Genomic DNA, 20,225 nt, shown 5'->3' with positions numbered 1-20,225 from the left:
ATACCGAATTCTCTCATGGCCGTGTACAGTTTTACCCTGGCTATGCTGTCATAGGCGGCTTTAAAGTCGATGAAAAGATGGTGCACTGATGGCCATATTCCAACAGTTTTTCCATTGCTTGTCGCACAGAGAAAATCTGATCTATTGCTGATTTGCTTGGAGCCTTTTTGGTATGGGCCAATGATGTTGTGGGCGTATGGATCTATCCGGCCTAGCAAGATAGCGGCGAATATCTTATAGATGGTACTCAGCAACGTGTTACCTCTATAATTGCTGCATTGCGTGATATCTCCATTTTTCTGTATGAGACAGATAATGCCTCTTTGACAGTCGTCAGACATTGATTCGCTGTCCCACACTTTGAGCACAATTTGATGAATCGCTTGGTGTAATTGGTCGCCTCCATATTTAACCAATTCGGCTGTAATTCCTTCGGCTCCTGGCGACTTATGATTTTTAAGCCGATGAATTGCACGGACTGTTTCTTCTATGCTTGTTGGTGGCAGCATTTGTCCGTCGTCTTCAGTTCTCGGTATGCGGCATTCTTCCATTCCGTAGCTAGCTTACATTCATCGTCAAACCAGCCGTTCCGATTTTTCTTGCGGCTAGGGCCAAGTATCTTTGTGGCCGGATCAATGATAACGTTCTTCAGAGGGTTGTGAAGATTATTTGTTGATGATTCATATCCAGGATCTCTGCTGACTGTGGTTATTGCGGCATCCATTTCGCCTTATAGATGTTGCGGAGGGCTGTGTTGGTTGTGAATGGCTTCAGTATTCACTCTCACCTGATTGTCAGAGTGGATTGTAGGTGGTGTCGTAATTCGAGCTCGGAGCGCTATGCCAACGAGATAGTGGTTCGAGTCTATATTGGCCCCCCTATATGTTCTGACATCCACCAAGGCTGAGAGGTGGCGGCAGTCAATCAGCATGTGGTCAATTTGCTTGAAAGTGGTCCCGTCTGGAGAGGCCTACGTATGTTTGTGGACCGTTTTCCGCGCAAACCAGGTACTTCCAACAACCATTTCGTGCGATACTGCTAACTGAATAATTCGCAGTCCGTTATCATTGGTATCCATATCTAAACTATGGGAGCCGACGTATCCCCTAAATACGGGCTCCGTCCCTACTTGACTGTTGAAATCTCCAAGTACGGTTTTAATATCATACTTGGGTCAGACTTCGAGGGTCCGCTTAACTGCCTCGTAGAAGGTATCCTTCTCCGACTCTGCAGTCTCCTTCGTAGGGGTGTGAACGTTAATGATGCTTATATTTCTAAATTTGCCTTGCAAATGCAGAGTGCATAGCCTTTCGCTTATATTTTCAAAGCTGATAACAGAAGGTTTCATTTTTTGGCTGACTAAGAAACCTACTCCGAGCACATGGTTTACTGGATGGTCCCTATAATATATGGTGTAGCGGTTCTTCTCCAGGAAACCGGTTTCTGTCCATCGCATCTCTTGCAACGCTGTTATATCAGTCCTAATTTGTTACAGGGCATCGGCTAGCTGCTCAGCAGCATTCGGTCTGTACTTGGAGCGCACGTTTCATGAGAAAATGCGCAAATCATCAATCCGTTGTCGTTGCTGGGTTCGTCATTTTGAAATCCATCCTGTCTGAGGCTCCTTCCGTGGCTTCGTAGCATCAGTTTTCCGTGTCCTCAATAGTCAATAAAACTAATCCCACCTTAAGTAAACTACTCTAATAGAGACCTGTCGGACCTAGACGAATTGATACCACCGAAAATTTCAATCCAAAGGAGCTAAACTGCCAAACGGCCTTATAAGGGAGGGGACACAATCATAAAAAAAAACCTAACGCGCCCGGGAAGGACGAGGAAGGATTAGCTTTGAGCCGATTCCGGTCTTTACGCAGCGAATGGCTCCTGTCTTCTTTTCCTCTTCATGGGGGGCCAGATAAAATTTTGGCTCCGCCGCAGCCCAACCTCACTTTATAGGTAACCCCCTGAAGCTTCAAACATAATGAGGGGGATTCCTAATTACTTGAGAGGACTGACATCCTCTTAGGGAGGGTTAGAGCACAAAACAACTTAGGTCAATGCTTCCGTGAAAGTGGACCCGGAGCAAGGAATTTTTTCGCTGCTATCTCGTAGAAGTTTTGCGAGAGTCGAAATGGGTTTTGGGTTTAGGACGCTGTCTATTATTTGACGGTGAAATGTTTGTCGTCTGATCAAAATCTGACACGGTGGCCATCGGAATTATTATTGATAAGAACGTGGACGTTCCGTTGCTTACGTCGATGGTGAGAAATGAGACCTTCCTCCATTTAAAAATTGCACTCACCGAACTCTAGTTATTAATTCCTCAGACGTATTAGTAGCGATTAGGAATCCAATCTCTCCGTGACGTTGATAATCGCGTTGAGGTATTCTTCTATTTACATTGAAATCCTCCTTTGGCGTTAATAGATTTGCACTTTCCATTTTTCTTGAGCTTCAATCGACGAAAAATTCCCAACAACTATTTTATACTCATGTGTGGATATTTTATTGTTTTCATCAGGATCACAGGAATTATATCACGGAAGCCTTGCAGCTGTCTCGACATAGATTCAATAGGAATACACTGACTCCTACAGAAACGTTTAACCAATTATCCAACTGGAAAGGTCATACCGCACTAGTTATTTTTACACACCCAAAACAATTATTTTCTAGAATTCTCGATTTCTTGGTTTTTCACTTCAACTTGACAATCCGCCGCACACCATTTGAAGCTCAGCACACTTCCATCTCCTCCTGCTCTGTCCTCCCCAGACAAATCCGGCGAAGGAATCAATGTTTTAATGAGTGTATTAGAATCAGTTGACTTGTCGACGAATCCGAGTTGGGTGCTGCGGTTGTTTTTATAAAGTTATCGTTATAATATGCTAGTAAGAAAAATACTTGTTAATACATCCGCAGCAAAATACTTTAGGAAGCGCCCGACACAAATCCCAGCGTTAGCCAGGCTCGCGACAATTCCAGTACAGTGGAGCGGGCATTAAAGTCTCCAGCTGGTTGTCAAGCTTCTCGACTCTGGAAGGTGAAAATTTTGAACCACTGGGGTTTGAAAGTTGGACGAGAATGGAAGGATGGAGTGAAGGGTTCGGTTCCCGAGAAGTTCCAAACGTACCCCTCATCGCCCCTCCCTATCCAGGAACTGCAGTTCTCCAGTTACCTGACGAAGCTGCGCCACGATGCGTGGATAAGCGGTCCTCCAGCTGTAGAATGGCATAGAGATATTCGCTGAAAAGCTCGACCTCTACTTGAAACCGGCTGCTTATGAGCCTCCGGATATCTCCATTGAGGGCAAGCTGACCGAACCGCTCTAGTAGTTCGTCGCACAATAGATTCCAAGGCAGAGGACCAGCCCTCCGCCGACGTCAATACCAGGTCCTGCTAACAATAGGTTGGGTTGCTGACTCAGCGAGTGAAAACTGCCTTCTAAGGGTGTCTTCCATTAGCATTGCCTTCCGATCCAGGAAGGCTATCGGCATCGAGTCAGGGGCTCCCGAGAACTTCAGGCCCCATCCGGACACTATTTTACTTACGTGGTCGTTCGCGTAATTCCTTTCTCGGGAGAATCTGTTCAGGTCGGCAGTTGGACTCCGACCCGAACTCGCAGATGGCAAATGCGGTGCTCCAGCTTGAGGAGTAGGGGGAATACGGCACGACCGGGGTCCCGATGAGTCCTCTCTTGTTACGGTTGCTCAAAAGCCAACCGTGGAGTGCTCCTGTGAGAACCTAAGTTCCCGAAGCTCCTCCCGTAGCAGCTCAATCTACTGGACGAGCACAGAGGATCGTTTTGTGTATAGGTTACGTTCGGTATTTATTTGCGGAGGGAAGGTGAGTAGCGTTGAAGAGGCTGAAAAGGCGGCTGTGGCTTTCCTTCCAATCTTATGTTGAAAGGCCATTTGCTCCTCCAATTGTAAGTATACAGAGGCTTCTTTAAAAGCCATGTCGAAATAGTGATGAGATAAGGAATTCAACAAACAACATATAATATAATAATTTGCTAATTCACGGCGTTTATCATCCTTCCCAACTCCCAGAAAACGTCAGTCCACATACACAAAAAATCTCCCATGAAGAAGAAAGTCGACGATCGCCCGCCGACTAAGTAGACGAATCAACTCAAATCTTTTGAGCGAAACAAAAAGATAGGGTTGGGATAATCTACGTTTTGTGAGGAATCTGATCGGAATCGCAGATCTAAGTCATTCCCAGACTAGATAGACCGGACCATCCTTTCAATTTCGACTAGCCGATACCCACAAAGTCAATAAAAACACGCCGAAGAACTTTAATTTTTGATATATGTTGAATCAATAATTAGCTTTGGATGAACAAGTGAATAGACAAGGTCCATCTATTTCCTTCTACATCCTCCCTCAGGCACCTTGGCAATAATTTCAGCCGCCTATGTAGAGGAATCCGCTGAAGAGCCCTGCTTTGAGCGTCAAGCTCGAACTTCTAAGAGGAGGTTCATCTGGTGAACACAATCCCGGGAATGTCATCATTTGGGCCCCACAACACCAAGTCTGCTACGTACGGAACTACTGCGGCCTCACGTTGGGCACGAGTTGTTGCGTACGTAACAACAGCTTATCAGATCCTAGATCATTACCCTCATAGTAGAAGATGCGGTATTTTATCCACGCTTTTAATCCTCAAGTTCATTGATTCAAGTACGTAAAGACGACAGCATTCACCTGATTTTAGGAATACTATGAATCCAAATAACTCGTGCTTGCACTGCAGTCGAAGGATATCGACGGCCGAAATCCTGCTTCCTCACCCCCAAAAGCCGCCGGTACTGGGGTTCCGAGTCCCTGCAACGTAAATTTTTCGCTCCTTTCTTCTTGCATATTGGTTTCTTGTTCTGGGTGTCCTTCCCATAGCCATTTTTGTCCACGGGCGAGTGTTTTTTTCTTCCACCTACCCGACCTGCGCACCAACTTCGCAGAGGTCCACGATCTTACCTCGTCTAGAGCCAGAATGCCCAACATGTATCCCTGAAATTCTTGCTGAAGTTGGAATAAACGAACATTCTGGGGAGTCTGAATACCATCGTCGAGGAGAGTTCACACTTTTTACAATCCAGTCATAAAGTTTCAATGAAAGCAAAAGGTCGTTGTAGAAAAATCAGTCCAGCTTCAAAGCATGGTAGCCGTTTCATAGCGGGCATTTTTTCGTTCCTTAATATTATAGTAAACGCACCTAGGCGTTACATGACTATTCAGACTATAGCAGTTCTTCCTTTTTCCCCATTTAAATGGGCTTCTATGACGGCGTCAGATGCTATATGACGGGCCGTATTTTGTTGTCATTTGCAAGTTTCAAACCTACGCAGTCCAAATACACGAAACGAACCCCACTGACAAACTCAACCTAGCTTACATCATTACCGGTGACATCGATGAGATGCCTGAGCACTCTTCGGAGTTCCAGCAGGACGATATATCCCAAAATGTTCGGCAGAATGAAACACAGTCTTAGAAGCGACCAGGTCAAAAATAGGCTCGGGTTGGAAAATTCTTTTCCCTGATCCACTGCAAGTTGGACTTTAGTATGTCCGTTACTGGGAAGCGGTTATTTATAGTGGGTCTGATTTTAGGCCAGATCATGGCATGGACTGACAGTGGGTGCGAGTTAAAGCCGGGGAGAGCTTGGCTTTAACTCGCACCCACTTCTTGGCAGCGTAAATAATACGCGGAATCAGAAATGGAATCCTTTTTGTAAGTCAGAAGGAAAGAAAAGAGAATTCTTTCGATTTCAATGGTAAGTTTCGTGAATGTGCTCACAGGAGTTCGTCAAGTGAAGTTCAAGTTTTGAAAAAGGAAGGACTATTCCGTTTGGTTGGGAAAGTATTTTCTGTAATTGTAGGAAATCGCGCCACCAATAGAATAATGGTAAACTAATTATTCTAGATTACCAGTGTTCACCTCCAATAGGAGGAATACCAGTCAATCGCTCCTAATCCTGTAATTTCATTTGATTGCTTTCTAGGTACTTATTGCGAAGCAAAACTTAGGAATGAACCACTTAAACTGCAATTTGATTGGAAGAAAGGAGGGAGCGGAGCCCTTCCGAAGCGAAAAACCCATAACTGTTGATTTAGGGCAAGGATAAAATAGTCAAACTTGCCTGAATTCCATAAGCAAACTAATCCAAACTTTATTTATTTCTCGGAATAGGCACTCGCCACCTCCACCCATTTTCCCAGGATAACTATCTCCCGCTTAACCTGCAAAAATACATAAACCCTCCTTACAGGGATTTTTTAAACATGCAAAGTAGTAAAATGCCAAGTCGTTGACTGTAATTAGTCGCGAAACATCTATGACTTTTTTATGCTCATGTTCAGCCGTGAATGATGAATGGATTCAAGATGAAATTTTCCTATTCAGGTAAAAACTTTGTTGGCAGCTACTTACCCTGCAATTGTGCTAATCGCGAGAATGGGGTTCAAAGGAATTACCAGAGAGAAATAGAGTTTTAATTCCATACTATGGTCACGAACTTGGCATTATAAGGTTATTACCAAAGTCTATGATCCTGTCTCGCTCCATCGCGCCTACGACGGGACAATATCCGCAACCTCCTCAGCAAGTTTTGAATCGGAACACAGCCGCCCCACTTTCTGACATCGTTCCTGTCGCCAACGAAGCTCCGCTTCCCGCTACCGCCATATATCCTGGCACTTCATCCATCGATACCAGTGGCCCCAAGTTAAAGGTGGCGTTCCCACCTAAACAGCTCTTCATCTCCAGGCTATCGTTCACAACGTCTACGGACGATGTTCTGGAGTATATAAGGAGCAAAGTTGGTTTACTCTCTCCTCTGTCCTGCATAAAACTCACAAAAGACGACAACACCGACCGGGTCATTGCATCTTTCAAGGTTACTTATCCACACGAAGTTAATGTCCTCGGCAACCCTTCTTTCTGGCCTGAAGGTGTATTCATAAAGCCGTATAAGCGCCCCCATTCGCGGGTAAATTTCAGGGCAACCCGCCTGCCTCGCCGAGCTATATAACTGGATCCATGTTCACTGTCCGTCTGTTTTATCAGAACGTCAGGGGTTTAAGAACCAAGCTGGGGACCTTCAATTTATCCGCGCTGGCTCGGTAACACCATGCCATCTGTATCTCCGAAACCTGGCTAGACGATGCCATATTATACTCCGAGCTCCCCGAAGGGTACTCCACTTTCCGTTGTGACAGGGACCGGGATGCTTCTCGTAAGTCCACTGGCGGTGGAGTCCTAATTGCTATAAAAGATTCACTCCCCGCTGAACTCGTCTTCTCCTCCTCTGGCTTTCCTTTTGATTGTGTTGCTCTTCGTATCTCCCCGCCCAACTTCCTCCCGTTCATTGTTTCTTGTGTATATGTCCCCTGTGCTAGCCCTTCTCACCTGTATGAAGAATTGTTTGACAGTTTGTCTGAACTCCTTACCGTCAGATTCCCTTCCCTCCCTTTCTTCCTTTGTGGAGATTTCAACCTCCGCATGCTCAACTGGCCTAATCATCCTAGTCTTCCAATTCCTTCCAACAACCTCTCCAATTCTTCCCTCCCACTTTCTTCCTTTATGTATACTTGCTCTGCCCTGAATTTCAATACCACCAAAAACTTCTTGGGCCGCACTCTCGATCTCTTCCTTTCCAACCTCCCCGAGTGCCACCTCTCTTTATTTCCTGGCACATCCCCGTATGTAAAAACCGACGCTCACCATCCCGCGGTTGAATTTGAAGCGGAGCTCCCTCGTTCAAAACCCAAAACCAAGCGTAAATCCACTAAGTTCAACTTCCGCAAAGCCAATTTGACGGTCTGAACTCAACTTTAGCGTCTTTCGACTGGGTACATATATTAAGTAATTCATCGTGTGATCAAGCTCTTAACACCTTCTACAATATCCTCTCTGATCTCCTCTCCTGTTATGTCCCTTCTTCCCCTCCCTGTCTACGTTCTTACCCAACTTGGTTCACAACGGAACTTCTTATTAACATTCGCTTGAAACATACACTGAGGAAGAAGTTTCGGGCTTCTAAAAATGACGCCGATCTTGCTCACTTTAAAGCTATACGATCTACTGTGAAGTTAATGGTCAGAAAAGCGCGTAAAAGGTACCTATTGAGCGTCGAAGCCGCCCTTGCCCGCGGTAACTTAAAACCCTTTTAGTCTCACGCTCGCAACTCTCGTAATCCAACTCAATCTGTTCCTTCTTCTATCAGCTTCGCTGACTCCACTGCCAACTCCCCACAACAATCCTGCGACCTTCTCTGCACCTACTTCTCTTCAGTGTTTTCTCCCTCGAGCCCTTCACCCTCTACACCTTTCATAACCACAGACTCCTCCGAATCACTAGCCATTCCTCTCCTTACATCTTCCTTGGTTGAGTTCCTCATTGGTAACCTTGACCCCAATGTCGGACCTGGCCCCGATGGGCTTCCTAATCCCTTCCTCCTTAAATGTAGAAAACACATTTCCCTCCCCCTGTGTATAATCTACAACAAAAGTCTAGACGAATGCTACTTTCCCTGTCTCTGGAAAGAGGCCCTTATCATTCTTATCCTCAAAAGCGGAGACCCTTCCCTTGCTGTGAACTACCGTCCCATTTCCCTTCTCTCCTCTTGCTCCAAAATCCTAGAAAGATACGTCAACGACTGGTTGACCGCGCACTTCGGTCACCTCATTGTCAAAGAGCAGCATGGTTTCGTGAAACATAGATCAACGGCTTCAAATCTTCTGGTCTTTACCAACTTTGTTGCTAAACGCTTGAATTCACGACAGGAGGTACATGCTGTTTATACTGATTTCTCCAAAGCCTTTGACACCGTTGACCATAACATTCTCCTCTCTAAACTTTCTTCGCTAGACTTCCCTCCCTCAGTCATCTCCTGGCTTTCCTCCTATCTCTCATACCGTTCCTGCAAAGTTTCTTTTCATGGTCACTCATCTCGTTCCTTCTCTCCTTCCTCTGGTGTTCCCCAAGGCTCTACACTTGGCCCCCTACTCTTCCTGTTTTTTATCAATGACCTCGCCTCCATCCTCACCTGTCCGTATTTGCTTTACGCAGACGACCTTAAATTGTTTGCCTCTGTTTCGTCTCTCGACTGTGCTCTCTTACAATCCAACCTTGATAATTTAGCCCGTTGGTGTTCGGTCAACAAGCTAACACTGAATGTCAACAAATACCACTGGATGCGCTATTCCCTGAAACCCTCCCCATCATCCTTTTCCTATTTTCTCAGTGGTCAACCCCTTTCACTACTGACCTCCTTCAAAGACTTGGGTGTAATATTCGACGATAAACTTCGTTTCAATTCCCACTTCGTTGACATCATAAATAGAGCTTCCAAAATGTCTGGTTTTATCCTACGTTCCTCGTCCGACTTTACCTCAATCCAGCCCTCCTTAACACTCTTCAATTCCCTTGTGAAAAACATCCTTGAATATTGCTGTGTAGTCTGGTCCCCCTACCGCATCCGTGACGGCCGCGCTCTTGAAGCTGTACAACGCAAATTCACCCGGTCTCTCTTTTATAAAAAGAACCTTCCACGGGTTGATTATCCGTCACGACTCCGTACCCTCAATCTCCCCTCCCTACAGCAACGCCGTATCTTCCTTGATATGTGTACTCTTTTCAAACTCTGCAATGGTCTGATGGACTGTTCCGCCAACTCGGATATTACTCTCCGTATCGCCTCGTCTCATAACACACGTAATGCGGACATTTTTGACGTACCCTTCGCCGAGCTCGAGATTTACTTTCACTCTCCGACCCCGAGGTTTTGCCGGTCCTACAATGCTACAATACTTATGTTTAAAAGAAACAAATTCAATTGTTTTTGAACAAAATGTTTATTATTGTAATTTAATTCATCTGAAAACAAACGTAAATTTTACTGTATTTAACAAACAATGAATCTCTTAAATGGCTACTGCAGTTTAGCGTTAAATAGACGCAGACATTTTAAAACCCCAAAAAATTAATTCGTCAGCATAACTGAGCTGTCACTTTTCCCTGTCTCCTTCATTTACAACGATTTAATTGAGAGTCGTTTCATTTTCGGGGCCTTCTTCTTCGCTTGGCGTTTCTGTTCTTTTTCCTCCCAACGACGTTGTTTTTCTGGATCATCTTCAGCCATAATACGTTCTTTCTCCTGTTTTCGTTTCTCCTCGCGACGTTGAGCAGCTGCTTCGGCACGAGCAGCATGGGTACTTTTCAAGAATTGTTCCTCCACACGTTGACGATTTTTATCGGCCTTATTTTTACTCTGCAATGAAAGAAATATTTATTTTAGACGAAAAGTTTTTAAGACAATTTTCCAGGATTAAATATGAAAATAGAGATGTTTTCAGTTTTAGTTAAAATGTTTTTTCATTCCAAATATACCGTGCGTCGTTAATCTTCACTTTATAAGTGTGTTGAGGCCTTGCACCGATAAAGCGAAAAACTTTAAACGAATCTTCTTACTTACCTCCTTCGATAATCGATAACGTTTCAGTCTTTCCATTATATAAAATACTAACACAAGTAACGGTTTAACCGATTCCATATTGCAATTTTTCGGTAGATTAAATCCTGCCATTAACATTTTCTTAACATCCGGTTGCTTAATATTATTTGGATCCTCTTGTTGTACTGGTCCACAAAATTGATCGGAAATATGTATATAATCGATATAGTTTCCATACTTGTTGAGTGCAGCCAACACTCTTGAGTCTAACATAGTAGACGAGGCCTCGGGTATTTCAGATAACACAGCAAATCCACTTGGGACGTTGTACTTTTCCTCTGACTTATTGACTAGACTACAATATTTACTCTGAAAAAACAAAACAGAATAAGGTGTCAGTTGTTTATCTGCTGAAACTTTTAAATTTAAAAAAAGTTGCCATCTTACAAGGTCTGATGTTTCCTTAAACAGTCTAGTGGCGGTTTTCTTGGATGCTACACAAAATACGAATGTATCCATTGAGTCTTTGGATATTTCAATTTTGATATGGATTTGATCTTGAACGGGACGCATTAGACTTGAAACTAATGCAACAAGGTCTTGACGCTTGATCATCCTTAATTCAACCAACATTCCTTCGCAGCATGTACGTCCTGAACACCAGAGAGTGTACAGACTTTCGCTTTCTTTTATAAGGCCAGGCGTTTCATTTTCAAGCTTCCCGTCGTCTCCTGTAATTAGAAAGCAAACATAATAATTTAGTGATATTGGAAATCGAGCCCATCGGAGTAGTAAGTAGTCTATAACGCGTCTATATGCCATAGTTGACGGTGTGCTGAAATGTGTTTAGCTGTCTTCATTATTTCCCCAGAAGCCTGCACTCCTTCATTATTCTGCGCTATGTATTTCTTAGTCGGTCCACTCGTCCGTCATCATAGGATAGTGGATTCCATTGCTTGGGCTAATCAATAATGCAATTGTCGACCTTTCTCAATATGTGACCTATCCAGTGTCACCCGCTTTCTTATTAACACATCTAAGAACTTCGTCGGCGTTCATGTGGCCCGCACGTTCTTAGTTCGAAATTGTATTGGACCTGAGTACTCCGATGACAAGACGTAGACAAGTATTAAAGAAGGCTTTGGCATTCGAACGGCATCGAAATCGATGCAGCCGTTGGCAGAAACAACGTTTTCTAGACATTCGAATTGATAAAGTCTGTTTTTTCACATCACATATTCCGGTTGAGATTTCTAATTTGACAATTATTCTATACAGTTCGTTATAAACGATGCTATCAAAGGCTTTGCAAAAAGAAGCGAAACGTCGATTACATTCCTAACATCTTTCAAAGAAAGGAACTTAGTGTAGACAATAGTTTAGCATATTGCAGCTCCTAATAAGCGCTCGGATTAAAATACTTCCTCGACAATGAAAAGTAGCCGAAGTTATAATGCTCCTTAAACCAAGGAAGGGGCCAAGTAGAGTCGAATCGTATCGACCACTATCGCTACTTCATACTATAGCCAACTTACTTAAAAGGCTTCCTCCTCTCAATTTGAGAAAAGCATTCCACAATTCAACGGGAGCAAAGGATCACGAATCCGTGCTTATGTTCCTATGAAAATAATGAAGTCCTAAAATTTACAGACACTTTAAGTATGATCAGATGGCTGAAAAGAGTAAAGCCGAATGACTTACTAACATAAAGGAGATAAACTTTTGATGAGCAGCTAATACCTCAGCAAAGCCAACCTAGGTGCTGGAGTTGTCCAAGGGTCTTCTCCCTATAAATGCTCCCCATCCAGTATCCCATCTCAGTCTTAACTTGGCGAGCGATGGTTTTGGTGGGCTAAAATCCCATATTCTAAGACACGTGAATCCTGGGGTTAGTCAACCTTTTGAAGATTTCCACATTTTAAAAAATAACAGGTAATAAAGATCGAAAAAATCAAAATTTGACTGACGGTTTCGTCCAGGGCAGAGGCAACTCATCAGACGCTGCCTCACCTCTGCCCTGGGAGCAGCGTGACCGAAAGTGCCAACAGGTGGAAAGACGCTCCCTTTTATCAGAGCAAAAACACGACAAGCTTTAGCCTTAGTCTAGCTTAGACTACAACGACTGGCGTTTTAAGTCCAATATGATTCCGCGACTTTGTCGTGTTTTTGCTCTGATAAAAGGGAGCGTCTTTCCACCTGTTGGCACTTTCGGTCACGCTGCTCTCAGGGCAGAGCTGAGGCAGCGTCTGATGAGTTGCCTCTGCCCTGGACGAAACCGTCAGTCAAATTTTGATTTTTTCGATTTTTAATGCTTGGGGTGCTACGCTCCAAACTAGGGATCCATGGACTAATAAAATGTGGGAGTAAGTTGCTCCTCATTTAGTCCGGTCCACCATCACATGGATGTGGACTTAGGATCCCGCAGATCCTAAACAAAAACCTAGGTAATAAAAGCTTGAAAATTTGACTGGCGGTCACTGTCCATATGCTACTCCACATACAGTGACACAAACAGAACTTTAGCACGGATTAGTCTTCACTTGATGTTGGTGTTGAGGTATCTGTAATTTTAGAGTTTGGAAACAACAGCGAAGGTGGACCTAGCGCTCTTGATGTGTCGAACACCATCAAGTTCGGCGATGCTGTCGATGGAAATAACGCTTTCCAGATATATAGATTGGTTAACGCCTTCCATGCTCTGCCCAATGAAGCAGGGTTACCTGTTGTTAATCTTCTGTCCGATTATGTTTAGCAAGGCAAAGCGCGAGATAATGCCTTAAAATTTAAATTCACAAAATATAGGTTTTCCTATTCTTTTGCAGATTGAACTCAATGTTGCCGTTTCTTGTTATGTCATCATCAACGGGGCAACAGTTGGTATCCAGTCTAGGCCTGCCATAGTTATGAACTCCAGACACCCCAGTTTTGCGGCGGGGTACACCAAACCGATATCCCTAAAAACTGTCTAGCGTCCTGTCCTACGCCACCGCTCCATCTCAGACTTTCCGGGCTGGATTATCCTCATCAATACGGATTAGGTGACCCGTCCACCGCAACCTGTTGAGTCGGATTCTATCCACAACCAGTCGGTCGTGGTATCACTCATAGATTTCCATCCTCATTTAGGGAGCCAGAACTTCTTCGGAGAATTCTTTTCTCGAACGCGGCCTATTTTTTTGTTAAGAATCTAGGTCCCCGAAAAATACATAAGGACTGGCAAAATCATAGTCTTGTACAGTAAGAGCTTTGACCCTATGGTGAGACGTTTCGAGCGAAACAGTTTTTATAAGCTGAAATAGGCTCTGTTGGCTGCCAACAACCGTGCGCGGATTTCATCGTCATAGCTGTTATCGGTTGGGATTTTCGACCCTAGATAGGAGAAATTATCAACGGTCTCAAAGTTGTATTCTCCTATCCTTATTCTTCCCATTTGACCAGTGCGGTTTGATGTCGCATAGGCGAGTAGTTGAGTGGACTTGAATAGGATCGTACCTCTTGCATTTACCTGGGCATCACGGATCACTTTCTCAACGGCAGGTTAAAGAGGACGCATAATAGGGCATCCCCTTATCGTAGACCGTTGTTGATGTCGAATGGTCTTGAGAGTGATCCTGCTGCTTTTATCTGGCCTCGCATATTAGTTAGGATCAGACTAGTCAGTCTTATCAATTTCGTTGGGATACCGAATTATTTTTTCATCGTGTATAGCCTTACCCTGGCTAGGTTGTCATAGGCGATTTTAAAGTCGATGAAAAGATGGTGCAACTGTTGTCCATGTTCCAACAGTTTTTCCATCGCTTGCCGCAGAGAGAAAATCTGATGTGTTGCTGATTTGCCTGGAGTGAAGCCTCTTTGGTATGGGCCAATGATGTTCTGGGCGTATGGGGCTATCCGGCCTAGCAAGATAGCGGAGAATATTTTATAGATGGCACTCAGCAACGTGATACCGCTATAATTGCTGCACTGCGTGACACCCCCCTTGATATGTATGGGACAGATAAGGGCTCGTTACCAGTTGTCAGGCATTGATTCGCTGTCCCCCCCCCCCCATCAGTTGATGGACCCCTTGGTGTAGTTGGTCGCCTCCATATTTAACCAATTCGGCTGTAATTCCATTGGCTCCTGTGACTTACGATTTTTAAGTCGATGAATTGCACGGATTGTTTCTTCTACGCTTGGTGGTGGCAGCATTTGTCCGTCATCTTCAGTTGGCGAGACCTCCAACTCCCCGATATTTTGGTTGCATTAAAATACTCAACTCATCGCTCCAATATGCCCATTCTGTCGGAAATCAGATTTCCCTCTTTGTCTCGGCGTCATCCTGCTGACTTGTTGGTAAAACTTGCTTGCCTGATGTGGTTGCTCTCTGAATTTTTCGATATTCACAGACCTGTTGGTTGCCCCAGGTTTCCTTTTTCCGGCCGTTAAGTCGCTTTTGCGCTCGACGAAGTTCGCGATAAGTCTCTACATGTGCCGCGTTCTTTGAGAATGCAATATTATTCGGTATGCAGCTTCCTTCTGTTCCGTTGCTAGCTTATGTTCATCGTCGAACCAGCCGTTCTGAATTTTCTTGCGGCTGGGGCCAAGTATGTTTGTGGCCGTATCAATGATAACGCTCTTTAGGTGGTTGTCAAGATCATTTGTTGATGCTTCATCTCCAGAATATTTGTTAGCTGCGATTATTGCGGCATCCATTTTCCCCTTATATGTTTTGCGGAGGGCTTTGTTGTGAATGGCTTCAGTATTTACTCTCACCTGATGATCAGAAGGGATAGTACGTGGTGCTGGGATTCGACCCCGGAGCACTATGCCAACGAGATAATGATATGAGTCTATATTGGCCCCCCCAATATGTTCTGATATTCATCAAGGCTGAGAGGTGGCGGCGTTTAATCGGTACGTGTTCAATTTGGTTCAAAGTGGACCCGGCTGGAGGGGCCCACATATGTTTGTGGACCAGGTACTTCCAACAACCTTTTCGTGCGATATTGCTAACTGAATAATCCGCAGTCCGTTATCATTGATATCCCTATGTAAACTATGGGAGCCGGCGTATCGTCTTCGTCCCTATTTGACTTTTGGTTTTGATATCATACTTGGCTTCGAGGGGCCTCAACTGTCTCGTAGAAGGTATCCTTCTCCGACTCTGCAGTCTCCTCTGTAGGGGCGTAAACGTTTGAGGTTTATATTTCTAAATTTGCCTCTCAAACGCAGAGTGCATAGCCTTTGGCTTATGTTTTGAAAGCCGATAAGTTGGTTTCATTTTTTGGTTGACTCAGAAACTTATTCGGAGCACATTTTTACATGGTTTCTTCTCCAGGAAACCGGTCTCTGTCTAGCGCATCTCCTGCAGGCTGTTACATCAGCCCTATATTGGGGCAGGGTATTGGCTAGCTGCTGAGCAGCATTTGGTCTGTACAGGGAGTGCACGTTCCATGAGAAAATGCGCAAATCGTTATTCAGTTGTCGTTGCCGGGTCCGTCGTTTTAAAGTCCATCCTGCCCTGGCTTCTTCTGTGGCTTCTCCGTGTAGGGTTATCAGTACTACCCAACTCCCAACTTGGAGGAGCAGTTGGTACAATCTGTCCCGTTTTCAGGCGCCGGAGACTCGCCTTCATCCTTCTCCGTCTGCAGTTTTCATTAAGAAAGAACTCCCAGCGAGCACCACGTAGAATTGAAGATAGGGTTTTGGTAGTAGAGCTGTTGCTGATGGTTCAGCAGGTGTTTCCCAGATTTTATGCTCCATCCCCATTTCGCTCTACCTATACTACCCTTTGATTGCCGGGCGCTTTTCGCTATGCGATATTTATTTTTAGTTTGAATAAGGAAGTGGTGCACGCACAGTTATGACGCCCAGACGGCAAACCTTTTTGGTAATGAGAATATGATCAATTGGTTGAGAATTTTAACCTTCACATGATGCCTATGACACTTTGTGTATTCGATGTGGAAAGCAGGTGGAGTTTGAGATGAGGTTTTTCCTGCTGGCGAAGTCAATCAGTTTTGGGCGATATCGCCTCATTGATTATTCTTCCATGAAAGGATTTTTTACCAATTTTATTATTTCTCCATTTCAATTTTGATATTCTTAGAAGGGAAATAATCGAAAGTGTTGTTCGGGAGGACACCGTATTCGTCTTTGGTGATTTATTTTTTCTCTTCTGTAGAAACACGCCGCAGACCGATAAATTACTTCGTTACACGGTGTATTCTGGATGCTTCTTAATGCTCAAAACATCAATGAAAGCCTTAAATCGGAAATATTTAACGGTGTCCTGAATAATAGGCAGCCACCAAATAGTCAGGGTCTTAAGGAATAAAACCCAGCCCGGGATGAAGCCCATAGTGTTTTACGTAGGCACCTGTCGTGAGACTTAATCCTACGGTCCTCTTAAGACACGGATTGATTTTGTGACCACAATCAGAGCCCCGCTGAGACAAGCAACAACGGTACCAGTCTATACCAAGTGCATGGCTTAGCATTCATACTGGTAGATGCAAGAATTACCTAAATCTCTACCGAACTAAGGAGTACGGCACCCGTGTTGAAACGCAACACCACGTCGAGGCCCGAAGGTCTCTTCTCGCTTGAGCACAACCACAACCACCATGAAACTCCCACTAGGGGGGCCAACCGCAAATAACCGAGCTGTCCTCACATACAACAGGAGTTCACCCGAAGTATGTGAGTCCAGGGGCTTTCCGGGTTCCCATGGTGCCAGTATAACCCTGGTAAGGTTTCGTTACCAAATTGCCACTTCAGATGAGTCCCCGTGCAGACTCGGGTCTGATCGCCCTGATTAGGTCTTTGGAGCATTCGCCTACTGAATCACGGCCGGCAAACCAAAGTGAGTACAGCGTCTCCTGGTGCCACCACTATGGGGGTTCCCCTCGACCACTTGGTTTTGGTTTGGCCGACAGGGTTGCCGCCCCGTCTTCCTAGTCGCCACCTCTGAGCACCTATCAAAGCATCAACGAAAGCCTTAAATCGGAAATATTTAACGGTGTCCTGAATAATGGGCAGCCACCAAGTGCTCAGGGTCGTAAAGAATAAAACCGAGCCGGGGGTGAAAATTATGCAGAAACAAAACTTGTTCCGAAGTCTTGCGGGCTCCCCTATTATAACTTTCTTCACTGAAATTTCTAAAACAGGCCGCCGAGAAAACTGTGGGCTTGGGGAAGCATCCCTTCTCGTCACGCCTGCAAACAACACGAACGCTGCCCCGCGATTTTAAAAATGAATGTGTTACGCGGCTTCGGGGGCTTAGCTCGGTACAACCATCTCCGTCAGGTCATCTACGGGCAGTAACTTAGTGGAACATAGAGCATTCTTACAGTCTCTTCACACAGTGACTTCAAAACTAGTTGATTTCACCGGGAACAGACGAAAATCTTCTACCAAACGGGGCGAAAAAAAAAACAGTCCTAGAGTTGGTTGGCTTTTCATTGCCTTTCGAAATAAACGAGGCACAGCTTATGACGAAAAACTTAGGGAGCGGTGAAGTGTAGAGCTAAAAGGCAAGTATTCAAACCAAAATTAATGGAATCGAGTTGAAGGTACGACCTCACATGTAAATTTAAGATCACCCACTTCAGATTCCTCTCGGTATTCTGGGATCCAGTGGGTTGAAAAAATGAAATTTGTTGGGAATAAGACTGCTGGGAAGCAGCATAATGCTGCCGAGTTAAATATAAGCTTGTACTTCCCCCCCCAAAAAAAGTTGTAAAGGACTTACCAACCAAGGCAAAGTTCTCGTCCAAAAGGCTCTTGTGTGTACTGAGCCACATATTGGCCAATTTAGAGTTTTTGTTCTTTCCCACGATGTAGTTGGCGAAATAAGCAGTCAATCCGGCGATCATTAGCATTTCCATCCAGTACGAGTCCCAAGTCGCTCTGAGAATGTTCATTAAATTAAATCTCCCAAATCTTCATTGAATCTCAATAATTTACGTGAATTTCGAAGGAATGTCCGCTTGCTTGATTTCAATCTCAGGTCCCCCTTTTGTAGCCGCCTTGGCTCCCTCCTTGTTGCTTTCCTCTCGGCCGAATCCTTCGAACTCCTCGTCGTCATCGTCCTCCTCGTATTCATCGCCCTCGATTTCATCCTCAACTATGCCGTCTTCCTCGGCGTCCTCGTTCAACTCGACGAAATCATGATTTTTCGGTTCATCCTTTAGGCTTCCATCAGGTGATGGGGACCTCTTTGAATCTGATTTCGCTCCGGTCTGGGCCTGCCACTGGTCTCCGTCCGAGGTAGTCACAATTTCATCGTCCGTGCCGAAATCCTCGAATTCAGCAAAATCATTATCGTCTGCATCGTCTATTTGGCAAATTACTTGTCCAAAAAGGAACAGCGTGAAAAATATTACGTAGAATTTCATGGTGTGGCCTGGGAAACGAGATGAAAAAAAATGAGAACAATAAAATAAATATTTAAACCATGACAAGTGGAAAATTTATGACCGAGGAATGAGGAACGAGCGCAACTAAAAATAGGCTTGAACGGAAGGCGGCAGAGTGGAAAAGCTGGCGGCTAACAATGACCTTACTTACGGGTAATCCAATTAAGGTTGATTTCCGCCTAAATTTATGGCATTTATTTCAATTTTATCGATTTTTAGGCTTCACCATCCAAACCAAATGGCACTGACACTCAGGTGACTTTCCAATATTTCAACTTGATGGCCGATGATTGTCTTCTTCTTTATAATATTACATTTTTCTAGTTTTAATTTGTTAGAAATTAATGGAAATAATTATATTTTTTGAATTTTTTAAAAATTAGATTAATTTTCAATAATAGAAGACCAAACATAACGTAGATAATTCCAATAGGACTAAATCTGATAGGAATGTTTAGGAGACATTACAGCTCAGATATACAACTTCAATATACAGAATCCCCCGAACTGTTATATTAAATTGACAATTCTCTTACAACAACACTGCACTATCAATAGTTATTTGTAAACACGTCTGGTATCATACCGAGCTCGAACAATTCGAAGCGAAATGTTTCAAAGGAAGAAACAATTGGGACCTCCACCGTCTGCTCCGACAGTGACGGAAATCATAGAGGACTTGGAGACGTTTCACGTTGAGAAACCGCTGCTGGTGAAAACGAGAAGTCTAGATCCGGAAGGGTCCTCCGATGCTGAATGGTGGAAGGTCTTTGAGACATTTCTCAGTGATGTGGACGATCTGAAACGGCTGAAGGCACTCATCAATTCATATAAAATCAAATTAGAAGCTTCTAAGCTGGAAATAGACACCACTGCGAAGAATTTACAAATTGACATTGAGAAACATTTGGAGGGAACACGAAAGGAGATAAAGGAATGAAAAGTGTGGTCTGGGGCGAGTCCTTTGAAAGTTGATTTTACAGATAAAATGTTGGTTTCAGAATAAATTATTTTTTATTATTGGTTTATATGACTGTTGATCATTCCATTTCGCAATAGAGGTCCATGTAGGTTCGTTTGTTATGTCTATGCTATTATAATTTGTTTTGCTACGTGATAGGTAGTCACAAGAACCGGAATACAGGAGAGCCCTTAGCACAAATCGCAGATGAGGTTGATACAAATCAACCTCAACCACTGCGAGGCGGCGCAGGATCTACTCGCGCAAACCATCCGCGAGAAAAACATCGATGTGGCCATACTAAGTGAACCATACCGAAACCGCGGTGGTAGCGTTTGGGTCAAATACCAAACGAGCCAAGCAGCGCTGTGTACTTGTGGAGAACAAGCCTTCCAGGAAAT

General features: G+C 44.2%; 2 protein-coding genes across 3 annotated transcripts; one reads left to right on the top strand and one right to left on the bottom strand.

Moving 5' to 3' along the window:
- Positions 1–9,843: 9,843 nt before the first annotated feature.
- LOC119660901 (coiled-coil domain-containing protein 47) lies at positions 9,844–19,265 on the bottom strand. Of its 2 annotated transcripts, none has more exons than XM_038069854.1 (6): positions 19,015–19,265; positions 18,412–18,850; positions 18,197–18,354; positions 10,909–11,192; positions 10,483–10,830; positions 9,844–10,278 (listed from the first exon to the last, which is right to left on the bottom strand). In XM_038069854.1, exons 2-6 carry the CDS (start codon positions 18,840–18,842, stop codon positions 10,039–10,041), a joined length of 1,461 nt encoding a protein of 486 aa, XP_037925782.1. In that variant the 5' UTR covers positions 18,843–18,850; positions 19,015–19,265; the 3' UTR covers positions 9,844–10,038. The 2 variants fall into 2 exon arrangements, with proteins under 2 accessions (XP_037925782.1, XP_037925773.1); XM_038069845.1 differs by lacking the exon at positions 19,015–19,265 and adding an exon at positions 18,925–18,942 and having other exon boundaries at positions 10,039–10,278.
- A 131-nt stretch (positions 19,266–19,396) lies between these two features.
- On the top strand, positions 19,397–19,891 carry LOC119660911. Its single transcript, XM_038069868.1, has one exon. The coding sequence runs from the start codon at positions 19,474–19,476 to the stop codon at positions 19,801–19,803; it is 330 nt and encodes a 109-aa protein (XP_037925796.1). The 5' UTR covers positions 19,397–19,473; the 3' UTR covers positions 19,804–19,891.
- Positions 19,892–20,225: the final 334 nt, after the last annotated feature.

This window comes from Hermetia illucens, chromosome 1 (genome assembly GCF_905115235.1).
Source record: "Hermetia illucens chromosome 1, iHerIll2.2.curated.20191125, whole genome shotgun sequence".
NCBI lineage: Eukaryota > Metazoa > Arthropoda > Insecta > Diptera > Stratiomyidae > Hermetia > Hermetia illucens.
The sequence above is the reverse complement of the archived record's forward strand: the minus strand, read 5'-3'. Positions and strand labels throughout refer to the sequence as shown.